Raw genomic sequence first — 26027 nt, 5'->3', positions numbered from 1 at the left:
AATCCTGGAACTCCCTACCTAACAGCACTGTGGGAGCACGTTCACCACACTGCAGCAGTTCAAGAAGGCATCTCACCACCACCTTCTCAAGGGCAGCTAGGAAATGGGCAATAAACGTTGACTTTCTCAGCAATGCCTAGATGCCGAGAATTCATTTTAAAAAGGGACTCAAGGGATGAACACTTGGGAGCTGCCGTGGGAAGCCTGATCTATTTTATTAATGGGGTTCTATTTGAATTCCGCCAGCAAATGAGCCGAAACAGCTTTCCAGAGGCAGCTCATGGCTTACAGTTTGCAAAGATTGGTTGATCCAAATGTCACCTAGCTGGTACCTGATAGGACATCCACTGGTGTCTGGCAGCAGGGTTGGAGTGTCCACAGCGGAAGGTTTACCTATTCAACCATTAAAGTAGCTTTGTGGTGATTTCTGAGCCATAAGATCCCAATTAGCATAAACTATTGAGATTTCCAGTTGAATCACACAGAGACTCATCCGCTAGATTTTAACATAGTTGCAGGCAGCAGCTGATTGTGAAGCGGACCACTGGGAAATGAACTCCCATTCCTCCTAATTTCTGCTGGGTGGAGAGAGATAAAATCCCCCCCCATAATTTTCAAACCCCTGAAAAAAGTGTGCAATTGATTAATTTGTGTTAGTACCACTAATATATGTTATACATTTTTGAAGATTAACTTATAAATATAGTTCCCCGCCATCACAACCCTTTCCTCTCAAATCCCTACTCCCCTTAAGGTAGCCTTCCAGAACTTTGCTCAAAATGACCATTCTTCATGTGTGAGCATAGAGATCGAGAGACAATAGGCTTTTCAAACACCACCTCATTACAACCAAACTTGACCTGACTCGTGTACACACAAATATGCTTTTTGTAACTCAATCTCTGACCAATTTCTGCACCCCCTTACTGGCTTAAGAGCATTAAGTCCAATTATAGCTCTGTTCCTGATGGCTTAGCTGAGATCAACTACCTAAACATGATCTGGGATTGAACTACACATTTTCTTGGTCTGTATGGATCAGTACCATACTATGTGATACACATCGTAAAATCATGAAATCACAAAACAATTCTGTTGATTTCAATATCCATCCTCATTCTTAGCAACCTCCACACACCAGTGGAGTGTGATCTGAATTGTAAGCATTAATTCATGAAAAATCACAGGTAAAAGCTTCCATTTAAGATCTTTTGACATACTGACATTGAGAATGTATGGCAGTGTGTCACATTCTCTTGTCATGGATTTGATGTAAGATGAACCACGCCTATGAGATATCAGTTTGTTTCGCCCCCACATACTGGAATGTTACATAAGCTGGTTACAGAATTAATTCAAATAAGCTGTACTTAGTGAAACAGAAATGATTGTGATATATCTGTGTCCTTTCTTTAGCCTGGTCCTGTCCTGGTGGGAGTCATTATGAGAGGTGTGGTACTAGTTGTCCTGCTACGTGTACGGACCTGTCTGCACCTGACAACTGTCTTCTACCAACTGTTGAAGGATGCTTCTGTAACCCTGGATATGTTCTGAGTGTAGACAAATGTGTCCCAAGCAGTCAGTGTGGCTGTGTGGATGAGAACAACAAATACTATCAGGTAAATGCATAGCCCTTTGCCTGGTGCAATCATGTGGACTACTTGAATGAAAAGAGATTGTGCTGAAAAAGCACAGAAAGTCAATCTGCATCCAAAAGGAATAGGCAGATTATGCCAGAATTCTGCTCATTTTCTGCCTGTTTAAGTTCCAGCGGTGGTGAAGGCTATGCGAGAGTCCTCTTCCCTGCACCTCCCACATCAAGGAGCGGTGTTTGAGGGAATTCCTGGGCTTCCCATAAATTCAGCACGTTGCACGCTCGCTAAACCTCAGTGGAACTAATACCTGTTACTGGCATGAGTCCTGTTGAAATTTTTCGAAATCCCCAGAGAAATCGATTACCTTACTTAAAAATTAATACATGGCTCTCTTTAGAGCTGAAGAGCTTTTTACCTTTTCTTTCGTCGGGTACCCATGCCGGAGCAGCTTTGTATCACTCCACCTTTTGGCAGATAAATTGGGATATATGCTGCTGACGTGCTGCACCCCAATCATGTAAATGACTGTCCCTGGGATTTAGGATGGGTTCTCAAGCTTCAGATTAGAATGGAGAGAGTTTCTGCTCTGTCATGGTTGCACTCGTGGAAAGGGGCCCCAGAAATTGCTAGTTCTGATCTTGCCCGCAGTTGGGAGCAGCTTCCCCATGTCTATCGATGAAATGTTTTCATAATCTTCATTCTTCGCTTCTCTAAAGTAACCCAGCCCGTTCAATTCCTGATAGATATAATCTGTCAATTTTGGTGTCATTCTCGTAAATCTTTTTGCATCTTCTCCAGTGTCTCTCTATCCTTCTTATAATATGGAGACCAGAAGTATTCCCAGTACTCCAAGTGTGGTCTAACCCAGGTTTACATTTGGTGAGAAATGTGTTGAGGCTGAGAAACATGTTATAGATGTTTTCTATCAGTGTTCCAGAGCACTGTTGAGGTGAATTGAGAACTAGCAGTATTGTTTATATGAACATTTGAGCTGAGACAAAGATGCATATTGTCACTCGATTTATTTATTCTGGTACTGAAAGCAGCAGTGAATCATGCATTATATTGGAGGAATCGCCTTATGTGGCAAGATTTTGAACAACCTCAAATTTGCTGATGACATTGACCTTCAAGCAACACCTAAAACACATTTGCAGAAATTAACTGATAAAGTGCTCGTGGAAAATGTAAGATTTAGATTACATATTAATAGAAAGAAGACAAAGATTATGCCACTTGGGAAGCATCAGGATGATGTACACATTACATTTGCAGTTGAACAGATGGAAACATTTGTATCCCTTGGTAGGGTGGTGTTAGAGAAATGGAATTGTAAAGAAAACACCAAAAGAAGGATGGGACTTGGTTCTGCTGCTTTTGGAAGATAAAGTAGGATATGAAAAGTTAAAGATATTCTGAAACGATGGTTATTAAAATACTGATCTGAGACTTGGAACATGAGAAAAGCCGATGAAAAGGATGTGTTCATGCTGCTATGTTGATGGGGTTAGATGAAGATGAGTGGGAGGAGGCTCATGTGGAGCATAAACATCGGCATGGATCTGTTGGGCCGAATGGCTGTGCTGTGACTACTTTGAAATACTTCATAAAACAATGTCAAATGCCTGCTTAAAATCTATGAAGTTGTTTTAACGATGGATGCTGCGCCCTACAGAGCAAGAATCAGTAATTACGGAGCAATCGCAGATGAGTTTTTTCAGTGATGTCATGTCATGCTGTACCTATAGAGCAATTTGTTGTCACCAAAATGAGACTCAAGACACTCGGGACATGCAAAGCACTCAATTTTCTTAATATGTAGAGAGATGTAGAAAACAGAGAAAAAAGTCAATAACTGATTAGTTAAGTGAAGTGAACTGAGAGCATATCACACAATTGCCAGGCAGCCCAGCCTCGCTGTTACTGGAAGAGAGTAAGATGTGTTATAATAGGTCAGATTTTCATGGTGTAACAATTCAGATATTTCTCACGTTGAAATTCTTTCCTTTAGTAATGTGCCTTTGGTTGATTTTTCAGCTGAGTGAAAGCTGGTTCACACGTGAGAACTGCACTGAGCGCTGTACATGCTTGGGCAAAAACATCATCAACTGCACAGCCTGGAAATGTGGAGTGCTGGAGAAATGTGAGAGACAGGATGGAGAACTGGGGTGTCACATGACAGGTTAGTAACCTTGCCTCGTGAAGAGGTAACACAATGTTCTGCTATTGGGCAGTGTTATCTATAGCTGTGGCAAGGCTGCTTTGAGCAAAGTTTGCTGTATTTCTAGATAACATTTTGTGTCCTCTCCCAATCTTTTTGTGTAGAAATATACCACCTAGTGGTTATTTAGCCTACATATCAGGTCCCAAATTCAATCCCGATCTTGAGATAACTAATCTCAATTGAGGAGCAGTAAGAGGTGATACAATTTGCCTCAGCACCCATGTCCCCGAGGGAGAGTAGAAATCAGCCATGCTTCTAATGACTATCCAGTGACTCCCATTACAAAGTGCACTCCATTGTGGGCAAACAGAAATAAACAACAACCACCAATATTTCTCATGCCTTTAACATAATAAAAACTCCTAAGATGCTTCATAGGAACATTATAATGCAAAATTAAACAACGAGCCACATAAGGCTATATTAGAGCAGACAACAAAATGCTTGGTCAAAGATCTAGGTTTTAAGGAGTGTTTTAAAGGAGAAAAGTGAGGTGGAGATGTTCAGGGAGGGAATTCTAGAGCTTAGGATGTGGGCAACTGATGGAGCGGCCACCAATGTTAGAGCAATTAATATCAGGGATGCTTGAGAGGCCAGAATTAGAGGAGCACAGATATCTCAGAGGATTGTGGGGCTGGAAGAAATTACAGAGATTGGAAGGGGCAAAGCCACAGACGGATTTGAAAACAAGAATGAGAATTTTAAAATCAAGATGTTGCTTGACTGTGAGCCAATGTAGGTCAGCGAACACGGTGGTGTAGGTGAACAGGATTGGTGCAAATAAGGACACAGGCAGCAGAGTTTTGGATGATGTCAAGTTTATGGAGGATAGAATGTGGGAGGCCAGCCAGGAGGCTATTGGAATAGTCACGTCTAGAGGTAACAAAGGCATGAATGAGAGTTTCAGCAGCAGATGAACTGAGATAGGGGTGAAGGCAGGCGCTGTTACGGAGGTGAAAATAGGGTGTCTTATTGATGGTCTGAATATATGGTTGGAAGTTCATCTCGGGGTCAAATATGACATCAAGATTGCCAACAGACTGATTTAGTCTCAGATAGTTGCCAGAGAGAGATGGAGTCAATAGTTAGGGAACGGATTTTGGAGTGTGGACTGAAGTAAAATGACTTCAGTCTTCCCAATATTTAATTGGAGGAAATTTCTGCTCTGTACTGGATGTTGGATAAGCAATCCAATAATTTAGCAACAGTGAAGAGAGAGATGCTGATGAGGTAAAGCTGGGTGCCATCAACATTCATGTGAAAACCAACCCTGTGCTTTCAGATGGTGTCATTGAGGGGCAGCATGTAGATGAGAAATAGAGGGGGGGGGGGCAAGGATAGAACCCTGGGTGAGACAAGAGGAAGTGGTGCTGGAGCAGGAAGAGAAGCCATTGCTTGTGATACGCTGGCTATGATTAGATAGAATGGAACCAGGCGAGTGCAGTCCCACCCAGCTGGACAAGCTGTGTGGTGTTCCCAGTACTTTTTCCCAGTTTCCCACATTACAAGAGTGATTACATTTCAATGCTATTTCATTGGCTGTGAAACACTCTGAGACGTTCACTTAAGCATATGAGGTGTGAATTTGTGAATATTAATCCAGGGCAGGAGATGGCTTGGCTGTGATGCCCCTCAATAGTTGAATTTTCCTATCAATAGTCACTGTCAAAGATCAAGTTTGAAGAATGGCTACTCAGAGGTAATGGCACCCTTGGAAGAGCACGAGTCAGTAAGTTCAGGAGAGCAGACCAAAAAAATTAGGGGGAATGTTAGCTTCCATCGCCTTCAGGACAAATAAAATGAAGACATTCTGAGGGTTTTGGTAACAGAAAACCAAAGCTCATTGCGACATTGCTGGGGCCCTGGCAGAGATTTGTGTATCATCGTTAGCCACGGGAGAGGTACCAGAAGCCCGGAGGATAGCTAATGTTGTGCCTTTATTTAAGAAGAGCAGCAGGGATAAGCCAGGGAACTACAGGCCGGTGAACCTTACATCAGTGGTGGGAAAGTTATTGGAAGGGATTCTGAGAGACAGGATCTAAATGCATTTGGAAAGGCATGGTCTGATTAGGGATAGTCAGCATGGCTTTGTGCGCAGGGAAATCATGTCTCACGAATTTGATTGAGTTTTTTGAGGAAGTGACCAAGAGGATTGATGAGGGCAGGGCGGTGGACGTTGTCTACGTGGACTTTAGCAAGGCCTTTGACAAGGTCCCGCATGGCAGGCTGGTCCGGAAGGTTCAAACACATGGGATCCAGGGTGAGCTAGCCAATTGGATACAAAATTGGCTTGGTGATAGGAGGCAGAGGATGGTAGTGGAGGGTTGTTTTTCAGATTGGAGGCCGGTGACCAGTGGTGTGCCGCAGGGCCCTCTGTTGTTTGTCATATATTAATGACTTGGATGAGAATGTAGGGGGCATGATTAGTAAGTTTGCAGATGACACCAAAATTGGTGGTATAGTGGACAGTGAAGAAGGTTGTCTCTAAGGTTACAACAGGATATAGATCAACTGGGAAAGTGGGCAAGGGATTGGCAAATGGAATTTAACACAGACAAGTGCGAAGTGATGCATTTTGGGAAGTTAAACCAGGGCAGGACATATACAGTGAATGGCAGGGCCCTGGGGAGTGTTGTTGAGCAGAAAGACCTTGAGGTGCAAGTACATTGTTTCCTGAAAGTGGCAACACAGGTAGTCAGGGTGGTGAAGAAGGCGTATGGCATGCTTGCCTTCGTCGGCTGAGGCATTGAGTATAAGAGTTGGGACGTCATGTTACAGTTGCACATAACTTTGGTTAGGCCGCACTTGGAGTACTGTGTGCAGTTCTGGTTGCCACACTACAGGAAAGATGTGATTAAGCTAGAGAGGGTGCAGAAAAGATTCACAAGGATGTTGCCTGGTTTGGAGGGCTTGAGTTATAAAGAGAGATTGGATAGGCTGGGTCTGTTTCCCTGGAGCGAAGGAGGCTGAAAGGGGACATGATAGAGGTATATAAAGTTATGAGAGGCATAGATAGGGTAGATAGCCAGAGTTATTTCCCATGGTAGGGGTGACTAAAACTAGAGGGCATAGATTTAAGGTGAGAGGGAGGAGGTTTAGCAAGGATCAAAGGGGTAATTTTTCACACAAAGAATAGTGGGTATCTGGAATGAACTGCCAGAGGTGGAGGCAGGAACAGTAGCAACATTTAAGAGGCATCTGGACAGGTACTTGAATGAGCAAGGCATAGAGGGATATGGAATTAATGCAGGCAGATGGGATTAGTATAGATAGGCATTATGGTCAGCATGGACGCAGTGGGCCGAAGGGCCTGTTTTTGTGCTGTACGACTCTATGACTCTATGACATCATGTACCTAGCTGCAAGAATGTCTTTCAGAATAAAAACCCTTGTCCAGAATTTCACTGAATTATTATTGTTTATCTAGGAAATGCCTCCTGCCACGTTGCTGGAGGACCTCACTATTATACCTTTGATAAAATCATGTACACCTTCTTGGGCACTTGTGCATACACCCTGGTGAAAGTCTGTGACAACAGCAGTGTGGTTCCTGTCAGGATCAGCACATTGAATGAAGGGAATGGGCAGACCTTTGCAACTTATTTGAGAGAGATCTACATAGATGTGTATGGTGTTCGCCTCACACTGCAGAGAAACAGGAGAATCTTGGTAAGATCTCGGCAGTGCAATGTAAAAAGTTTGCAAAAAATTTCATTTGTGCCAGCCTTCTAATCTTTTCCTTACCTTGTTTTGTGTTAATTTTGTGCTCAAGTGAAGGATTCTAGTGTGAACGAATGAAACACTTTCTATATTGGGCACCCAATGTTAGTATTGGGAGATCCAAGTTAATGGCCTGGATTTTTCTGTGATAATGATGGAAAAACTGTCCCTTGCAATCATGAGTTGATGAAAACTTCCACTCTAAGGCTATGAGTCTCATTTGGAAAAGGCTAGACCTTGTTGAATGAGATGTAACTGGGTTTTTAACAGTGTATTAATTTCAATATCACTGCTCATGAAAAGCTGATTTTATAATTATGGAATGTCAAATTTCTCCATGTTTATTAAAAATTCCACATGTTTTTAAAAGCATGTAATTTTTCTTTTTTTAAACATCTGTTTATTTTAGCTTCTATCTTAATACAGTCATATATTTATTTTGCTATCTAAAAATTTAAAAGTGAAGGATTTTAAGCGCTTTTAATTTCCTGGTTTGCTGTGTGTGAATACTTAAGTGCGATTGGTTGCCTATCTGCTTGCTGACATCACTGCTGCTGCACGCTAAGAGATTCCCTTGATTTTGCATCGGATTTAAACTATCGTTGGGAAAGGGGAAATTCCCGTCACAGGGATTGCTGTGGGCAGCTTTCTTTGAGGTCTGCGGTGAGCACCCTTGCTTCACCGCTGACTGCAAAATCCAAGCACAGTTCAATGGCGAGTAAAGGTCCCTCTTCTGTCACCCAACAGTGTGCCTCAGCCTCAACCTCAGAAGAGCAACCCCTAGTGCAGCAGGAAATATTTTCTGTTCCTCATACAAACCATCCCATGGCCTGTGAGACTGCACTTCAGTGCTAATTAATTAATCAGTGGATCTCTCTTTAGCCCTCCATACTACATATGATTCATCAGACGATGTTCTATACCATATTTAACTGGGTGCTGGGCACTATGCAGGAATACCTAAAGATGACCAGCCAGTGATTGTTTACCCGCTCCTGCAATATACCTCCAGATGACAAACCATGATTGGAAACTGACTGGACAAGCACGTAGCTCTGTCCCACTCTCTGCAGCACAAAACAGTGGTGCACTAACTTACAGGCAGAGAAATTTTCCTATATGCAATATGTGTAATGAAATTGTAAATTAACTGGAGTAGATTTTCAACTTGTGATTGAGTAAAACTGGCTTTGCAGATGAACCCCCCCCCCCCCCCACCACCCCCATTATTTAACTGCATGAATTTCACTTCCATTAAAGTCAGTGGGACATCAGCATGTGTTTGTCTCATACAAAGTATCTTACTTTCCAGCTGGATGGAGAAAGGACCCGCATGCCAATCCAGGGTCGTGTGAGAGGCATAAATGTTCTAACAAATGGTATCTACACAATAGTTGAGGCAGATTTTGGAATGTCAGTGAAATATGATGGCAATCAAAATCTGGAGATCAATTTGCCGAACTCGTATCATTCGAAGGTAAGCAGACCATTGTCTACCTAAATGTTATGCAGGTATGTGAAAGGAAAAACAAACCCCTTATTGCCCCTAGAGAACATAGAATCTGTAATCAAATTACAGTAACTCTGAACACAGTATTAGTGCTTGGCCCTATGTGGGTAGCTTATTGAAATTAATCTTTTTTGGTGCGCTATAGAAAAACCTAATAATTTATGCATAATTTAATATAATGTAAACTGTATATAGATCAATATTTTTCTCATGATTTAAATCCTTTATGAAAAAGATGTCGTCTGTAAGGTGGTGAAGAAATATGTTTTTTTCATTAAAGGGCTGAGTTAAATAGTTTTGTCATCTGGATGTGATTTCATTCTGCTGTCAAGTGTTGAGATTAAATTAAGAACAGACACAAAAATAGCTTTATAAGAACTTTTCAACTTGTTAAAAAATACAAGCAGGAATGGGTCAACTTTGAAGAAGTTTCTAAAATTATCAGCCATACGCACAAAAGGAGCAAAAGAATACAGAGTGTAGTTACCATTTCCATATTTTTTGACAGATACGGTCAGTAAGTGATACAGACAGGGAGGAGTGCAGAGCAATGTATGAGCCAGGAGCACATGGCTGTGGAACATAATATAAGCAACTGCACACACAGTATTCTGCAGTCAAACCTATCAACTCCTTATAGATCTAATTTCTCCAATGGCCTATTTAGCAGAGCTGCCAAGGTTGACCCCTGATCTGTCATGAATTATCTGCTCTGAGACAGGGTTGCAGTAGGGTTCATCCAATTAGCCTGAGCTAGGGAAGGGAAAAATCAACTAGTGTTCTTGCTCCTAAACACCATCCAGTAACCCTTGTTAAAAAGTGTGTGTGTGTAGGAGGAGGACAGGATTCAGCTCGGCTCTGATGACCTACAGAGTTGAAAGACCTGTTGACTTTCACTGTTTAGTCTGAAACATAAGGCCAAAAACAGTTACATGAGGATGTGGAAGGCAGCTAATTCAGTGTAAGTCGGCACCTTCAGCAGAGAAATTTAGATAGACAAACCATAAAGATTTAATGTGAAGCATATAGTGTGCAATCAATATATACTTTGCAGTAGCCAAGTTCATTGTAAACCAATTTGTGTGATATAAAACTTATACTTAGGTTGATCTTTAGCATGCTTTAATTTCTTGCAGCTCATATTGCATATAATATCTGTAAACATTGACTAAAATACAAAGTAAGGAGATCTTCGCCTCTGTTTAAAATGAGTTGGCATTTAAAATGTGATGCACCTCTGATGATTTTCTGAAGAGGAGCTGTTTAGTGTACATTATCTTTTTGGTTAGAAATGTTATTGGGTTGATTTTCCTCTCCTGAGTCCTTGATGGACATGTTCAAAGTACCTGCATGGCCAAGGTACTCTCCTGGCACAGACCCCTCTCTGGAAATACACAACTGAATTTCAGCTATTCCCCAGACCACTGCAGACCCTCAAGTTTGCAAAGATCAAAGGTCAAGCTCCACTGCCAGATTTTTGGAGCACCCTCCATTTGGACACCCCACAGATGTGCTGAGAGGAAAGTGAGGCAGAAGGCATCAGGAATGTTCCCTCCTGTACTCTCACCACCCCAATACCAGTACCACTATTGCAGTACCACTGATTTTGGGAAACAATAGACATCCCAAGGCAGTGCCGTGGGGTTTCACTTCTTACTCTATAGGGGGAATTTTATGCTTTACCCCGTGCCAGATTATTATCTGAATGGTGATAGATTGGGAAAGGGGGAGGTGCAGCAAGACCTGGGTGTCCTTGTACACCATTTGCTGAAAGCAAGCATTCAGGTGCAGCAAGCAGTTAGGAAGGCGAATGGTATGTTGGCCTTCATTGCAAGAGGATTTGAGTACAGGAGCAAGGATATTTTACTGCAGCTATACAGGGCCTTGGTGAGACCACATCTGGAGTATTGTGTGCAGTTTTGGTCTCCTTATCTGAGGAAGGATGTTCTTGCCATGGAGGGAGTGCAAAGAAGATTTACTACGCTGATTCCTGGGATGCCAGGATTGATGTATGAGGAGAGATTGGGTCGACGAGGCCTATATTCACTAGAGTTTAGAAGAATGAGAGGGGATCTCATAGAAACTTATAAAATTCTAATAGGACTAGACTGGCCAGGTGCAGGGAGGATGTTACGGATGGCTGGGGAGTCCAGAACCAGGGGTCACAGTCTCAGGAGGCAGGAAATGCCATTTAGAACTGAGATGAGGAGAAATTTCTTCACTCAGAGGGTGGTGAACCTGTGGAATTCTATGTCGCAGAAGGTAGTGGAGGCCATTAAATATATTCAAGAAGGAGATAGATATATTTCTTAATGCCAAAGGGATCAAGGGATATGGGGAGAAAACGGGAACAGGGTACTGAATCAGACGATCAGCCATGATCTTTTTTGAATGGCGGAGCAGGCCTGAAGGGCCGAACGGCCTACTCCTGCTCCTGTTTTCTATGTTTCTATGTTAGGTTTGGAGGCGGGAAGAGCATTTAATCGGGTGGGATGATGGCGGGGCAGACCTCACCACCTTCCCGCCTCCACCCAAGTTAAATTCGGGGTGGGAAGGCCTATTGACAGCCTTCCGCCCTGCTGCCAATTAAGGCCCTCAAGTGGGCAATTAATGCCCAATTAAGGGCCACATCCCAGCGCTGTCAATATTAGCTTGTTGCCGCATGGGAGCACGCCAAGTAAACCCGTGCAGGTTGTTTGCTGGCTCCGGGGGTCCGGGTGGTCCCTCATTAAGACACTTAGTGCCTGATTGAGGGACCCAGCATCGGGAAGGGGGAGGGGGCCGCTAAGAGCCGATTCCCCATCACGCCCCACCCTGCGAAACCCTCCTGCTTTTAACTAACCTGTGGCCTGGTCCTGGCGTCTCTGATAAGTCCAGTACCGGCAGCAGCCACCGCCTCTGCGGTGGCGCTGCTCACTTTAAGAACTGCCGGCCTCTGATTGGCTGACAGCTTTCGGAACTTGCCGGGGTCCTTAATCCTGGGGAAGGCCTGCCACGGTCCACTTAAGTGCCTAATTGGCATGTAATCTAGCGGGCCTTCTCCAGAGGCGGCGACATGGGGCTCTTGGTGGCATTTTAGCCAGTGGTCGAGACCCCAGACCCCAAGATAAAATCCTAGCCTATCGGCTCTGCAGCTATTTTCCCAGGGAATTCCCTGGGAATTGACCATTTCCTAACATATCAAATTGGAAAATTTGCCTCAGTCTTCCTAGCACCAGTTTATTACAAACACCAGGAAGGATTCAAAAAAGTGCTGTTTTCTGAGGTTTTATATGTCATAGTACACCCTGATCTCATATCATCTCTTCTGTATTATCACTTTTGGGAATCCATCCTTCTGTAGGTGTGTGGCATGTGTGGTAATTACAATGGCCAAAAAGTTGATGAGTTCCTAATGCCTGATGGTCTCATTGCACCCAATGTAACTCACTTTGGAAACAGTTGGATGTCAGAGGAATATAGCAATGCAGGGTAAGCTTTAAAACTTTATGTATCACAGAAGCTCACAAAAGTATGTTTTCCTGATTTATTGCACATAGGAAATAGTACAAAGGCATGGATGAGGGCCACTGTCTGAAGCTGAACCCAACCGTTAGCAACCTTGGGCTCCTATTTGAATCTGAGATAAACTTCCAACCCCATATGCGCCATATGTGTTCCATCACCAAGACTGCCTACTTCTTCATCTCTGTAATATCGCTCATCTCTGCCCCTGCCTCAGCTCATCTGCTGCTGAAACCCTCATCCATGCCTTTGTTACCTCCAGATGCGACCATTCCATGCTCTCCTGGCCGGCCTCCTGCGTTGCACCCTCCATAAATTTGCACTCATCCAAAACTCTGCTGCCTGTATCCTAACTCGTACCAAATCCTGTTCACCCATCACCCATGTGTTCATTTCTGTACTTTCTTTTTTGTGTATTTTTGTTTTACCAGTGACCACCGATTATGTCCTCAGAGCTAGAGGACTGGCGAGGCTACCGAGTCCAAAAGTGCAAGGGAACTGAAGTAATACACATAGCTAATGCTGAATCCCATGTTTAATTCCTTCCTGGACTCACCCCTCTCAATCACTGAAACATCTACCAGTCCTACAAACCCTCCATTCCTTCAACTCTAGTGTCGTGTGCATCCCTCCCTCCCTCTCTCCTTCCATTGGCGGTCATGCCTTCAGCCATCTAGTCCTCATGCTCTGGAACTTCCTTCACTTCCTTTCAGACCCTCCTTAAAATAATGCAAGTTGTTGTTATTGTTGATGAGCCATCTCTGGATTGATGCTATATCTGTCAGTGACAATTCTGGTCTCTCACAGTCAAGTAGCTCCTTTGTGCCAGTATCCCAAGAATGCCATCAACACCGAATGTTAAAGAAAAACTTGAATTCTTTGCTTATGGCACACACTACCCATTCAGTTCTGATCCTTTTTAAGTCAGCATTTAGAATGCCGATCTGAACATATAATGGAGAAAATCCTATCTAAACATGTCAATATTTATACCAAAAAATGCCATCTGAATGTTTTATGTTTTATAATAGAAAAACTGTATTTAATATTTTTGCCATTGTGATTTGTTGATAACTCGTTGAATCACTCACAATGCCTTGTGAACTTTTAATTCACAAAGTAATACATTTTAAAATAAAATAATTGAAAGGATTACATATTTCAGTATAACATAATCCAATTCATTCATCAAATTGTCTTTTGAGGCATTATAGTTTTTAAATGAAAGCCTAAGCCTCTCTATAAGACTGGATTTGAACCGGATGCGGCTGAAAATGCTCACTCACTCTGGTGAGCAAACAGCCCTATTTCTGACCGGAGTGTGGTGGAAGCGTCGTGACCTGGATGTGCCGGGTCCTGATCTTGTCCTGTCGTTTGGAGTGAGGATCTAATGGGAAATCCTACCTCCCTGACCTAGGGCGAGGTTATGACATGATCAGCAGAGGTACACCCTGTTTTCTCATTTTATTGTCATTTATCTTGATGGACACCAAAAAAATCAAATCAAACATTTTAAGATTATGAAAGGGTTTGATAGGGTAGACCTAAATAGGGTAGGGCCATAAATATAAGATAGTCACCAATAAAGAGTTCAGAAGAAACTTCTTTACCCAAAGAGTGATGTGAATGTGAAATTCACTACCACATGGAGTAGTTGAGGCAAATAGCATATGCATATCTACAAAGAGATTTATTTTAAAAAAGGCACTTTGTTCAAACCTTTATACACATGTAGGCTATAGAGAAAAAGAAATCTGCAGAAGTTGAACCTTTCGTTGACTCAGTTTGTTCCTGGGTATAAGATGCCATTTTAATATTTTGAATTAAAGCTTTCTAACATACACACAATGATAAAAATTAACATTGACACGTCACCACACAAATACTGAATGTATTTATATCACATTCCTCTCTGCCGATCAATGGAGAAAGAAGCTTGATATGGGCATGTTAATCATGTTTGAGAATACCACTAACATCACTTATTTGCAGAGTGTTATAGCATTTTAAAGGCATGCACTTCAAAGTCATGTATTTAAAGAAAAGGGTTAGAATACTTGAAGTGTAATAAAACCTGTGTTGTTTGTTTTTACTAGCTGTCTGCCAGTCAACAACAGAAAACAAATGGACTATCTTTGCACTCCTGGAGAGAAACTGATCATTGAGTCCCAGTGCCATGAGCTGCTGCTTGAAAAGTACAAATCTTGTCATCCCTTCGTTAATCCAGATATTTTCATCAAGAACTGTATGCAAGACATGTGCAGATATAAGGGCATGCTTCAAACACTCTGCGATAACTTCCAAAATTATGTTGATGCTTGCAAGAAAGAGGGAATAGAAATTATATGGAGGAACAGTACTTTTTGCCGTAAGTAACTATATTGATAACTGCTTTTTGCAGGAGAAGGATGAAAAAGTCAATGAGAGTTAAATAACACACACAAAAATGTATATTAATATTCAAAAGTATGGTGCGATATAGCATTGTCACAATGTGATAGGAGACAATAAAGTACTCAATGGAGAGGCATATGTCTTCTTTGGCCTCCTTGTCTCGAGCGCCTGGAGGTGGTCAGTGGTTTGTGGAGCAGCGCCTGGAGTGGCTATAAAGGCCAATATTAGAGTGACAGACTCTTCCACAGGTGCTGCAGAAGAAATGGTTTGTCGGGGCTGTTACACAGTTGGCTCTCCCCTTGCGCTTCTGTCTTTTTTCCTGCCAATCTGCAAAATTAAGAGCACAAAGGGCCTGATAATACACAACCGCTTTAATCTGTACCCACCATAAATTTGGTGGGAGTACATCACTAGGACCAAAGATACGCCAACTCCCAGACATGCATTGAAGTATCTGTGATGGCCTGCTGTGGGTGCAGCCTCCAACTACACCAAAATATCCATCATTGCAGGAGAATAAAAGGACTCCCTACGTTGGGAGCTCCTGTGACCTGGTTCTCAAAAGAACCCAACATGGGGTTGGTGCATGTCAGCCAGAGGTGATTGTAGAGTCAACCTGGGGTGGGGGGGGTGGGGGTCGAGGACAAAATAAAGACATGGACCCCTGAAGGCAAGAAAATAATACATTTAAAATTTTTTTTAGAGCAGCCCCATTGCTGAGGCATTATTAAGAAGCTTCTGGGGCACCAACATTGCCCAACAAGCCCCACCCACCAATGATGTGCAGCCTACTGTACAAAGCATGTGCCCTAGTAATGTGGCTGTATGCTGGAGGAGTCCAGATCAGATGATTTACCCTTGACTCTACATATTCTAGTGACCAATAGCATAGGTCACCAGCGGGTATGATCCTAACTTAAGTGCCAGGATCACTGATTTGTGGATTTTTGGACCACAATTCTTTACAGTAAAGACTGGGGCTCCAGTGTTGTCAGGGTTCAGCTACATGGATATGCTTTTCCTCCCAAAAGTGTCAACTCCAAGCTAGCACAAGATCCACCCTGAAAAGAGAGACATTTTTTTTCACTGAATTCCTTGCCAAGATATCCTCAACATTTTGATGAGGTGACTAGCCACACATTTCCTAAATACTCCCAAAATATAGCATTAGGCAATTTTTTAAATAAATAATAATAACAATCTCTTGTGGGAGCTATTTTTTGCATACCGTGATAACTTGCTACTGCAATATTTAACAGCCATTAGTGGTGTAAAATAACAATGTGTTATAATTTGCACACAGAAGGATTTAAACCCAAGGGAGGTTTATTGTTTCTCATATTAAGAATAATCTGACAGATAGAACTGCCTCACATCTTCTCGTCTACTCAGTGCTGACTCACGAGACTGTTGCAGGAACGGCTTAATTTCTGCTGTAACCTTACTTTATGCAATAAGCAAAATCAAGTAGGGCTTGTAGTGTGGCGCATTTGCACATACTGGAAGCTACATATATTAATACCCAGAAAGAACATGTACACACATTGCGTCTGTTTCAGCTGAACAAACTAAGTGACAGCCATTCGCTGGTTCATTCCTCAGGGCAATACCTTGACCAATCAGAGTCGAACTGCCTGGTTTAAATTTCAAACAAAGCTTGGCAGTTAACTGTCAGTCTCCGTAAACTGGTGCATTCTCCATGGCAACACCTCTACCAGTCAGAGTTCACTTGCCAACCAATCAGCACTCTCTTCTCATGCAGTATAAGTTGTTGTTTTCCCTTAAGTTGGTTATTCTTGCATATTGTCCTGATGAGTGCAAGACGAAAAGCTTCGACAACATGTCTCTATTTTCAGCAATTCTCAAAATCAAGTAAATTAGATCACTCCCATAAAACCCATAAATCATTTTTTTTTAATTCATTCATGGGATGTGGGTGTTGTTGGCTAGGCCAGCATTTATTGTCCATCCCTAATTGCCCTTAAGAAGGTGGTGGTGAGCTGCCTTCTTGAACCGCTGCAGTCCATTTGGGGTAGGTACACCCACAGTGCTGATAGGAAGGGAGTTCCAGGATTTTGACCCAGCGACAGTGAAGGAACGGCGATATAGTTCCAAGTCAGGATGGTATGTGACTTGAAGGGGAACTTGCAGGTGGTGGCGTTCCCATGTATCTGCTGCCCTTGTCCTTCTAGTTGGTAGAGGTCGTGTGTTTGGAAGGTGCTGTCTAAGGAGCCTTGGTGCATTGCTGCAGTGAATCTTGTAGATGGTACACACTGCTGCCACTGTGCGTCAGTGGTGGAGGGAGTGAATGTTTGTAGATGGGGTGCCAATCAAGTGGGCTGCTTTGTCCTGCATGATGTTGAGCTTCTTAAGTGTTGTTGGAGCTGCACCCATCCAGGCAAGTGGCGTGTATTCCATCACTCTCCTGACTTGTGCCTTGTAGATGGTGGACAGATTTTGGGGAGGTGAGTTACTCACCTCAGGATTCCTAGCCTCTGACTTGCTCTTGTAGCTATGGTATTTATATGGCTACTCCAGTTCAGTTTCTGGTCAGTGGTAGCCCCTAGATAGTGGGGGATTCAGCGATGGTAATGCCATTGAATGTCAAGGGGAGATGAATAGATTCTCTCTTGGTGGAGATGTTCATTGCCTGGCACTTGTGTGGTGCGAATGTTAATTGCCACTTATCAGCCCAAGCCTGGATATTGTCCAGGTCTTGCTGCATTTCTACATGGACTACTTCAGTATCTGAGCAATCACGAATGGTGCTAAACATTGTGCAATCATCAGCGAACATCCCCACTTCTGACCTTATGATTGAAGGAAGGTCATTGATGAAGCAGCTGAAGATGGTTGGGCCTAGGACACTACCCTGAATAACTCCTGCAGTGATGTTCTGGAGCTCAGATGATTGACCTCCCACAACCACAACCATCTTCCTTTGCGCTAGGTATGACTCCAGCCAGCGGAGGGTTTTCCCCCTGATCCCATTGACCTCAGTTTTGCTCAGGCTCCTTGATGCCATACTCGGTCAAGTGCTGCCTTGATGTCAAGGGCAGTCACTCTCACCTCAGCTCTTGAGTTCAGCTGTTTTGTCCATGTTTGAACCAAGGCTGTAAAGAGGTCAGGAGCAGAGTGGCCCTGGTGGAACCCAAACTGAGCGTCACTGAGCAGGTTGTTGCCGCTTGATGGCACTGTTGATGACACCTTCCATCACTTTGCTGATGATTGACAGTAGGCTGATGGGGCGGTAATTGGCCGGGTTGGACTTGTCCTGCTTTTTGAGTACGGGACATACCTGGGCAATTTTCCATATTGCAGGGTAGATGCCAGTGTTGTAGCTGTACTGGAATAGCTTGGCTAGGGGCGCGGCAAGTTCTGGAGCACAGGTCTTCAGTAATATTGCCGGAATATTGTCAGGGCCCATAGCCTTTGCAGTATCCAGTGCCTTCAGTCATTTCTTGATATCACGCTGGGTGAACCGAATTGGCTGAAGTCTGGCATCTGTGATGCTGGGGACTTCAGGTGGAGGCCAGTATACAGTCCTTCACTAAAAGATGGACAAAGTGATATTTGTAACAATACAACATAAAGTTTAAAAAATAGTTATGCAACCTCCCAATTTATTACATTTGAAATAATTATTAAACATTATTAGAAAAGAATCCAGAGGTGTGTTTGATAAATCATGTAATACCAGGTTTATTTGTAACAAATGTTATATAAAAAGTATAGAGAACTGAGCTTCCCGATGGCTCTGTAGGTTTATCCATTGAGTAGCTGAGCTATGCAGCCTGGAAAACTCTTCGGCTCAATTCTCAGTCTATGTTGACTTAATTGGCTTGTACTAGAGTGGTGTTAAGATCACTGGACTGCCCTCAACTCCCAATGTTTGGGGAATGAAAATCTTCCAGGGTTCATGCTCCTCATTCTACCCAGTAATTGCTGCTCACAGTTCACGCACGTGGATGTTGAGTGGAGGATAAGATTGGGTTCAGTTGTGATAAGGTACCCTCTGTGGTAGGATGACCTATAATATTTACTTTCAAGGTTCAAAATGAATCATGATCACTTGAGGAATAAACTGAAACCATGGAGCCAGATTCCACAAAGCAGTCAATGAATCATTGCCTTCTAGAGAGATGCAGAGGGAAAGAATTAGTGAGTAGGCATAAGCAGAAAACTATTATACAAAGAACTGCCCATCCACCAGCCTAAAAGTAGAAATACACCAGGATAAGCCATTAATACCTTCCCATTTGGACCTAGATAGTTTGGAATAAGAACAGACTACAAAGAATTTGAAAATAATAGTGTTGAATTCTACTGTCATAAAAATATTCTGAATGTGTGTGCTCCTAAAATTGTTCTGGTTGTCTTCCTGCTTGGTTCAACTTATGTGGAACAAATAATTTGATTCACTCAAGGATACTAAAGTTACTAAATTATTTGTATTTTTTTTTCTTTTACCTCATCTGGAAAGCCTCATTAACTGATCTCAAAGAAATGTTTCATATTTGCCTTTGCAGCTCTGTATTGTCCACCAAACAGCTACTATGTGACCTGTGCTCCAGCTTGTCCTCCTACATGCGATAATATCTATGCAGGATCCAGCTGTGACAAGCCTTCTGTATGTATGGAAGGATGTGTATGTGAGAACGGCTTTGTACTCAGTGACGACAGCTGTGTTCCAATCAGTGAATGTGGCTGCAGGGACATAAACAATGATTATCATCAAGTAAGTATATCAGGAAAAAACATGCTGTATTGGTTTCAGGACAAATTACAAATTTAGACAAGCGGGTTATACATGGTCTTTGGTCAAAGGTATATTGGCTCAGTAGTAATACTCTTGCCTCTAAGTAAGGAAGGTTGTGGGTCCAGGCTCCACTCCAGAGATTTGGGGCGGTGGGGGGGGAATCATCCAAAGTGGTAAAATACCGACGTTGGGGAATCTTCCAGATGGTCAGCATGCTTGGGCAATAGGTGGGACTTCCCCGTGATATTGCCAGTAGGAGGCAATTAGAGCTGGCAGGTGGGGGGAGGCATCCAATTAAAAAAGACTTGGGCGTTAAATGCTGCTGGCCCAATCAGAGGGCTCTGCAGCCTTGGCAGCACTGCTGAGAGAAGTGGTGCTGCTGAGTCAGCAAGGATAATGCAAAGATTTTGAGTCGCCCTGGCAGGGGTGACAAAGTTTTTTTTTTTGCTGGGGCCAAGCATGAAAAACCCTCCAGCGTCCGTTGCTGCTTGCAGCCCCCTCCTTGAACCATGAAGTTTCAGGCTCCAATGGCGCCCATTTCTCCCCATGCCCCCCAGAAGCCACAGGGAGGCCACTTCCTTGCAGCCGACGGCCTCCTCACGTGGCAGGGGGGCAGTTCTACTGCCGGCAAAATGCCAGTGACCTGGGAAAATGGCCCTTAATTGGGCCTTAATTGTCCAACTGGCCGCCCGCCTCCAGGCTGCCGATCTGCTGCTATCCTGGTGCTGGGAAACCTCACGATGCTGCTCCCCAGCATTTTACCTGCCCTCTCCCACCAACCTGTCACTCAGGAGCCAGTAAAATTTCACCTTTGAACATATAATCTAGGTCAATTTTCATTGAAGTACTGAGAGTCTGCGACACTGTCAATGGTGTTGTCTGCTTTCTCAGGTGGGTATAACAGATCCCAGGATGCTATTCAAAGAAAAGCAGGCTGTTTACTGGCTATTATTTATCCCTCAATCAACATCACTCAAACATTATCTGGTGATTTATCTAATTGCTGTTTGTGAGACTTACACCAGTGTTCGTAAAGCATCTTGGGATTTGTGTAAGACGTTATACAAATGCAAGTTCATTCTATTCTTTCCGCCATTAATCTCCCATAGTCATTGTTCCTCATATTGTTATGTTAGCAACGCACCAAGGTTCCTCAGACAGCACTTTCCAAACCCACGACCTCTACCAACTAGGAGGACAAGGGCAGCAGATGCATGGGAACACCACCACCTGCAAGTTCCCATCCAAGTCACACACCATCCTGACTTGGAACTATATCGCCGTTCCTTCACTGTCGCTGGGTCAAAATCCTGGAACTCCCTTCCTAACAGCACTGTGGATGTACCTACCCCACATGGACTGCAGCAGTTCAATCAGGCAGCTCACCACCACCTTCTCAAGGGCAATTAGGGATGGGCAATAAATGCTGGCCTGGCCAACGATGCCCACATCCCATGAATGAATAAAAAAAAATGCAGCAACCAGTTTGCACACAGCAAAGTCATTCCAACAGCAATGAGATGAATAATGAGGTTATCTATTTTTAACGAGATATAAATATTGGCTAGAACACTGGGTGAACTCCGCTGCTGTACATTTAATTAGTGCCGTGGAATCTTTTACATCCACCTGAATGGCAGACAGAGCCTCAGCTTATCATCTCCTCTGAAAGGCAGCACCTCCACTCCATCAGTACTGGACTGGGAGTGCCAAGCTACATCATGTGCTGAAGTCCTGAAGTCAAGCTTGGATCCATGACCTTGGGGGCAGAATTTTGTGTTTCACGTGGAGATGGGACTGGCAGCGAGAGGGCTGGAAAATTGGAGTCGGAGAGCAGTGTGTCAGTTTGGCAGCATGTTCCTGCCACTGGGCCACTTTATAAGTGGATGGTTTTGTCGGGGGTGGGGGTGGGGTGGGTGAGGATGATGGTTGCAAATGGCAGGTAGCCAATTAAGGCCCTTAAAGGGGCTATGATGGGCTCTGGGAAGACAGCAACTGAAATTTTCCAGTTGACAGTCGGACTCGCTGCAGTGGCCAAATCCCAGCTGATAAATGGAGGCAGCCTCTTGGTGACAGACTGATGGGGGCAGGGCTCCAGGTAACTTTTTTAACCCCACCCCCGGCCGTGTCTGTGAGATGGTCACAGCTGTGGCCGCAGGCTGCCCTGTGGAAAGTTTCCCCTTCAATATAGCAGTCTGGCAGCTATGGCCAGTATAAATTTCAGCTTTATTAAAAAATCTTCAGAGGGTGCCTCCATCTTGAGGCGCCTACTCTCTCTCACCTACATGAACACCTCCCATCTCTGGCAGTGGGGCTGCCAATCTCTCAGGGCTGGATAGCCACTATTGGCCTTCCAGGCTCGGGAACCCACCTGCCGTCTTTCATTAGATGGCAAGCACACAACTTGGCCACTGATTGGCCAGCTGTTCAAAAATTGCATCGAACAAAAATCCTGCCCTGTGACTCCCAGAGTACTATGCTGACGCTCATACACACATAGACTGCAAATAATTAAATAGCTTGCCTCTGTAATCAGTGTGAACATTTCACACCCATTGTATCGGAAAGTTTTAAAGTATTTCTCACAGTTAATAGTCAGGGATATTCGAGTTACAGTCACTTAAATGGCAAGCTTACTTTGCAACAAAGAAACTGGGGCAGTGGGCTGGATTTTATGGTAGCGGCTGTAAACAATGGCGCCCCGCACACACAGGCCGTACTTCGCGGGCCGCCGTGATATTAAACACGGCAGCTCATTTAAATGGCCGGGATGGACCGCCTCCACTCCTCCCGATGAAGTGGAGCAGGCAGGCGGTCCGTCCCCAGAAAAGTGGTCAGGCACCACTGCGCAGGCGCTGATGCCATTTTTAAAGGGCTTCGATCCCTACATTGCAATTTTAAATTTAAAAGGACATTGTTTTTAAAAAATTAAATAACTTGATCCTGACCCTCTCCCACCCACCCCCCTAATAACCATAGAATTAAGTACCTGCCCTCTCCCTCTCCCCCAAAACACCTACTTGGTGCACCTGACCTTTCTCCTCACAAAGTTCATAAACTTTAAACTTTACTCCTTCCCACCATCCCTTAGACCAATTAAATTACTCCTGCACAGAGAAACTTACGGGCTCCCTCCTACCGACCAGGGTTCCGCCTTGGATCTCTGCATAGAGATCTAAAGGCAGGGGAGTGCCGGCCACCGGCACCAATATTGGAGTGGGACGGATTGCGGGAGTGGGTAATTAATTCATTTATTTGCATTTTAAAAAATATGCAGATTTTGCACCCGTTGCAGAGTGGGGGGCAGGTGGGGACTGCCACAAGGCCTCACCACCATTGGCAATATCGGGCCGGGCCTTCCTGGCGTCGAGGCCCATGGCGGGCTTCTGCTGGAGGCATTTTCCTGCTCCCCCCCACCTTGCTACGACCCCCAACCTCGGGGGTGGGGGGAGGGGTGTGGCTGTAAAATCCAGCCCAGGAAGGCCAAAAATTGTGTCGATTGAACTAAGTGAATGATCGTAATTACTGTTCCAGCTTACTTTATTTTTATTCATTCATGGGATGTGGGCGTCGCTGGCTAGGCCAGCATTTATTGCCCATCCCTAATTGCCCTTGAGGTGGTGGTGGTGAGCTGCCTTCTTGAACCACTGCAGTCCATGTGGGGTAGGTACACCTACAGTGCTGTTTGGAAGGGAATTCCAGGATTTTGACCCAGCGACAATGAAGGAACGGCGATATAGTTCCAAGTCAGAATAGTGTGTGACTTGGATGGGAACTTGCAGGTGGTGGTGTTCCCATGCATCTGCTGCTCTTGTCCTTCTAGATGGTAGAGGTCACGGGTTTGGAAAGTGCTGTCTAAGGAGCCTTGGTGTGTTGCTGCAGTGCATCTTGTAGATGGTATACACTGCTGCCACTGTGTGTCGGTGGTGGAGGGAGTGAATGTTTGTGGATGGGTGCCAATCAAGTGGGCTGCTTTGTCCTGGATGGTATCGAGCTTCTTGAGTGTTGTTGGAGCTGCAACCATCCAGGCAAGTGGAGAGTATTCCATCACACTCCTGACTTGTGTCTTGTAGATGGACAGGCTTTGGGAAGTCAGGTGGTGAGTTACTCGCCTCAGGATTCCTAGCCTCTGACCTGCTCTTGTAGCCAGGGTATTTATATGGCTACTCCAGTTCAGTTTCTGGTCAATGGTAGCCCCTAGGATGTTGATAGTGGGGGATTCAGCGATGGTAATGCCATTGAATGTCAAGGGGAGATGGTTACTGTGGAATAAAGCAGCTTAACAATTTGAGCCAAAGCCTGTCTCACCCAATGGTAACTCGATCCATCTGCAAAGAGACTGAAGAAATACACATGGGAAATATATGAAGATCTGATCTAGATCACATGGGAATACTGCTGTTCTATCCCTGGGCTATGCTACTGTACAGGTAGATATTAGGCAAAATGTGTCAACTCCTGCAAAAGCAACTGGCTTAGACCACTTAAGGGTGATACTGGCATTACTGCTCCTGTGAAGGTGCCCAGAGCATGCGAGTAATCAGAACAATAAATTCTGACAAAAAGTTGCGCAGGGAATATTAGCATGTCTGTTTTTCATTTCAGACAGTGATGAAAATACTGTGTATTTCCAGCATTTTTTGTTTTTCTCTGATATTCATGCTCATTATTTATACAGTTGAGTTTTTCTTGGTAATAATATTGTAAAACATTAGTGGAAGTTGGATACTGTTTCCTACTACAGTGCACTGTATAGCTTGGTCATATGGACATGTCTATATGGCTTTAATAACATTTGCGTACAACTGTTTCAGATTGGAGAGATATGGCTGACCCCATATTGTGCCGAAAAATGTAGCTGTGGGAAAGTCGGTGAGATAAACTGCACAGATTATGGCTGTAGACCTAATGAGCACTGCAGTCTGAAGAGAAATGGGCAATATATCTGCAAACCCACTGGTGTGTAACTACTATGTTTTACGGGATGTATTAACATTTGATGGATTATTTTTAATAAAACCAGATTGTGAAATGTCCACCCAAAGTAATTTCCTCCAAGAGGGTAAAATGTTTCTGAGTCAACCAGCTGTCACAATTCTACACTGCCATCTTCCAATGGTCAGTTTTACCAATCAAGAGATGTACACATTATTTTACTCAGTCTATAAATCTATTGGGTACTTTTTCCTAATTTTCTTGCCACCTTTTCTAAAAGTACTAACTGTTACTTTGGTATTGTTCCACCAGTACTGCGCACCCTCTGATACCTTGCTCAAGGGCCCTCCTTCTTGCGTGACCCTAGACTGTAAGAATAGGCAGGTCATTTAACTGTGAGTGCATCACAGTTGATAATCTTTGCATACATTCACATAGTGTAGGGGCCATTTGATGCTAATCAGCAATGTTTTCACATCATCCTCCTCCTCTCTGTTCCTGACATTTCCTTCACTCCTGTTTTTGTTTATCTGTTTGTGGGATGTGGGCATCACTGGCTAGGCCAGCATTTATTGCCTGTCCCTAATTGCCCTTGAACTGAGTGGCTTGCTAGGTGATTTCATAGGATCATAGAAAGTTTACGGCACAGAAAGAGGCCACTTGGCCCATTGTGTCTGTGCTGGCCGAAAAACGATCCACTCAGTTTAATGCCACCTTCCAGCAGTTGGTCCGTAGCCCTGCAGATTGCGGCACTTGATGTGCATATCCAGACTCCTTTTGAATGAGTTGAGAGTTTCTGCCTCAACTACCCTTTCAGGCAGTAAGTTCCAGACACCCAGCACCCTCTGCATGAAAAAAGTTTTCCTCATCTCCCCTGTAATCTTTCTACCAATCATTTTAAATTTATGTCCCCTAGTCACTGATTTCTCTGCTAAGGTCGTTCGCCTCCACTCTATCCAGGCCCCTTAAAGGTTTGTACATTTCAATCAGATCTCCCCTCAGCCTTCTCTGTTCCAAGGAGAACAAACCCAGCCTATCCAATCTTTCCTCATTGCTGCATTTTTCCAGTCCCGGCAACATCCTCGTAAATCTCCTCTTTACCCTCTCTAGTGCAATTACATCCTCTGTAATGAAGTGACCAGAACTGCACACAGTACTCAAGTTGTGGCCTACCCAATGATTTTTACAGTTCCAGCATAACCTCCCTGCTCTTATATTCTATACCTCAGCCAATAAAGGAAAGGATTCCATATGCCTTCTTAACCTCATTGACCTGTCCTGCTACCTTCAGGGATCTGTGGACATTCACTCCAAGGTCCCTCACTTCCTCTACACTTCTCAGTATTTTCTCATTAATTGTGTATTCCTTTGCCTTGTTTGACCTCC

The 26027-nt window shown here is 43.8% G+C and overlaps 1 protein-coding gene across 1 annotated transcript in view; it reads left to right on the top strand.

Moving 5' to 3' along the window:
- The window catches only part of LOC137375088 (IgGFc-binding protein-like), a 115349-nt gene that overhangs the window by 54722 nt on the left and 34600 nt on the right, over positions 1-26027 (top strand). The window contains exons 53-60 of the mRNA XM_068041715.1: positions 1417-1619; positions 3633-3777; positions 7247-7488; positions 8852-9016; positions 12393-12520; positions 14650-14921; positions 19477-19685; positions 24521-24665. Of these exons, the coding sequence (XP_067897816.1) occupies positions 1417-1619; positions 3633-3777; positions 7247-7488; positions 8852-9016; positions 12393-12520; positions 14650-14921; positions 19477-19685; positions 24521-24665 (1509 nt within the window). The remainder of the gene's footprint in view (positions 1-1416; positions 1620-3632; positions 3778-7246; positions 7489-8851; positions 9017-12392; positions 12521-14649; positions 14922-19476; positions 19686-24520; positions 24666-26027) is intronic.

The sequence above is a fragment of the Heterodontus francisci genome, chromosome 11 (genome assembly GCF_036365525.1).
Source record: "Heterodontus francisci isolate sHetFra1 chromosome 11, sHetFra1.hap1, whole genome shotgun sequence".
Taxonomy (NCBI): domain Eukaryota; kingdom Metazoa; phylum Chordata; class Chondrichthyes; order Heterodontiformes; family Heterodontidae; genus Heterodontus; species Heterodontus francisci.
The sequence above is the reverse complement of the archived record's forward strand: the minus strand, read 5'-3'. Positions and strand labels throughout refer to the sequence as shown.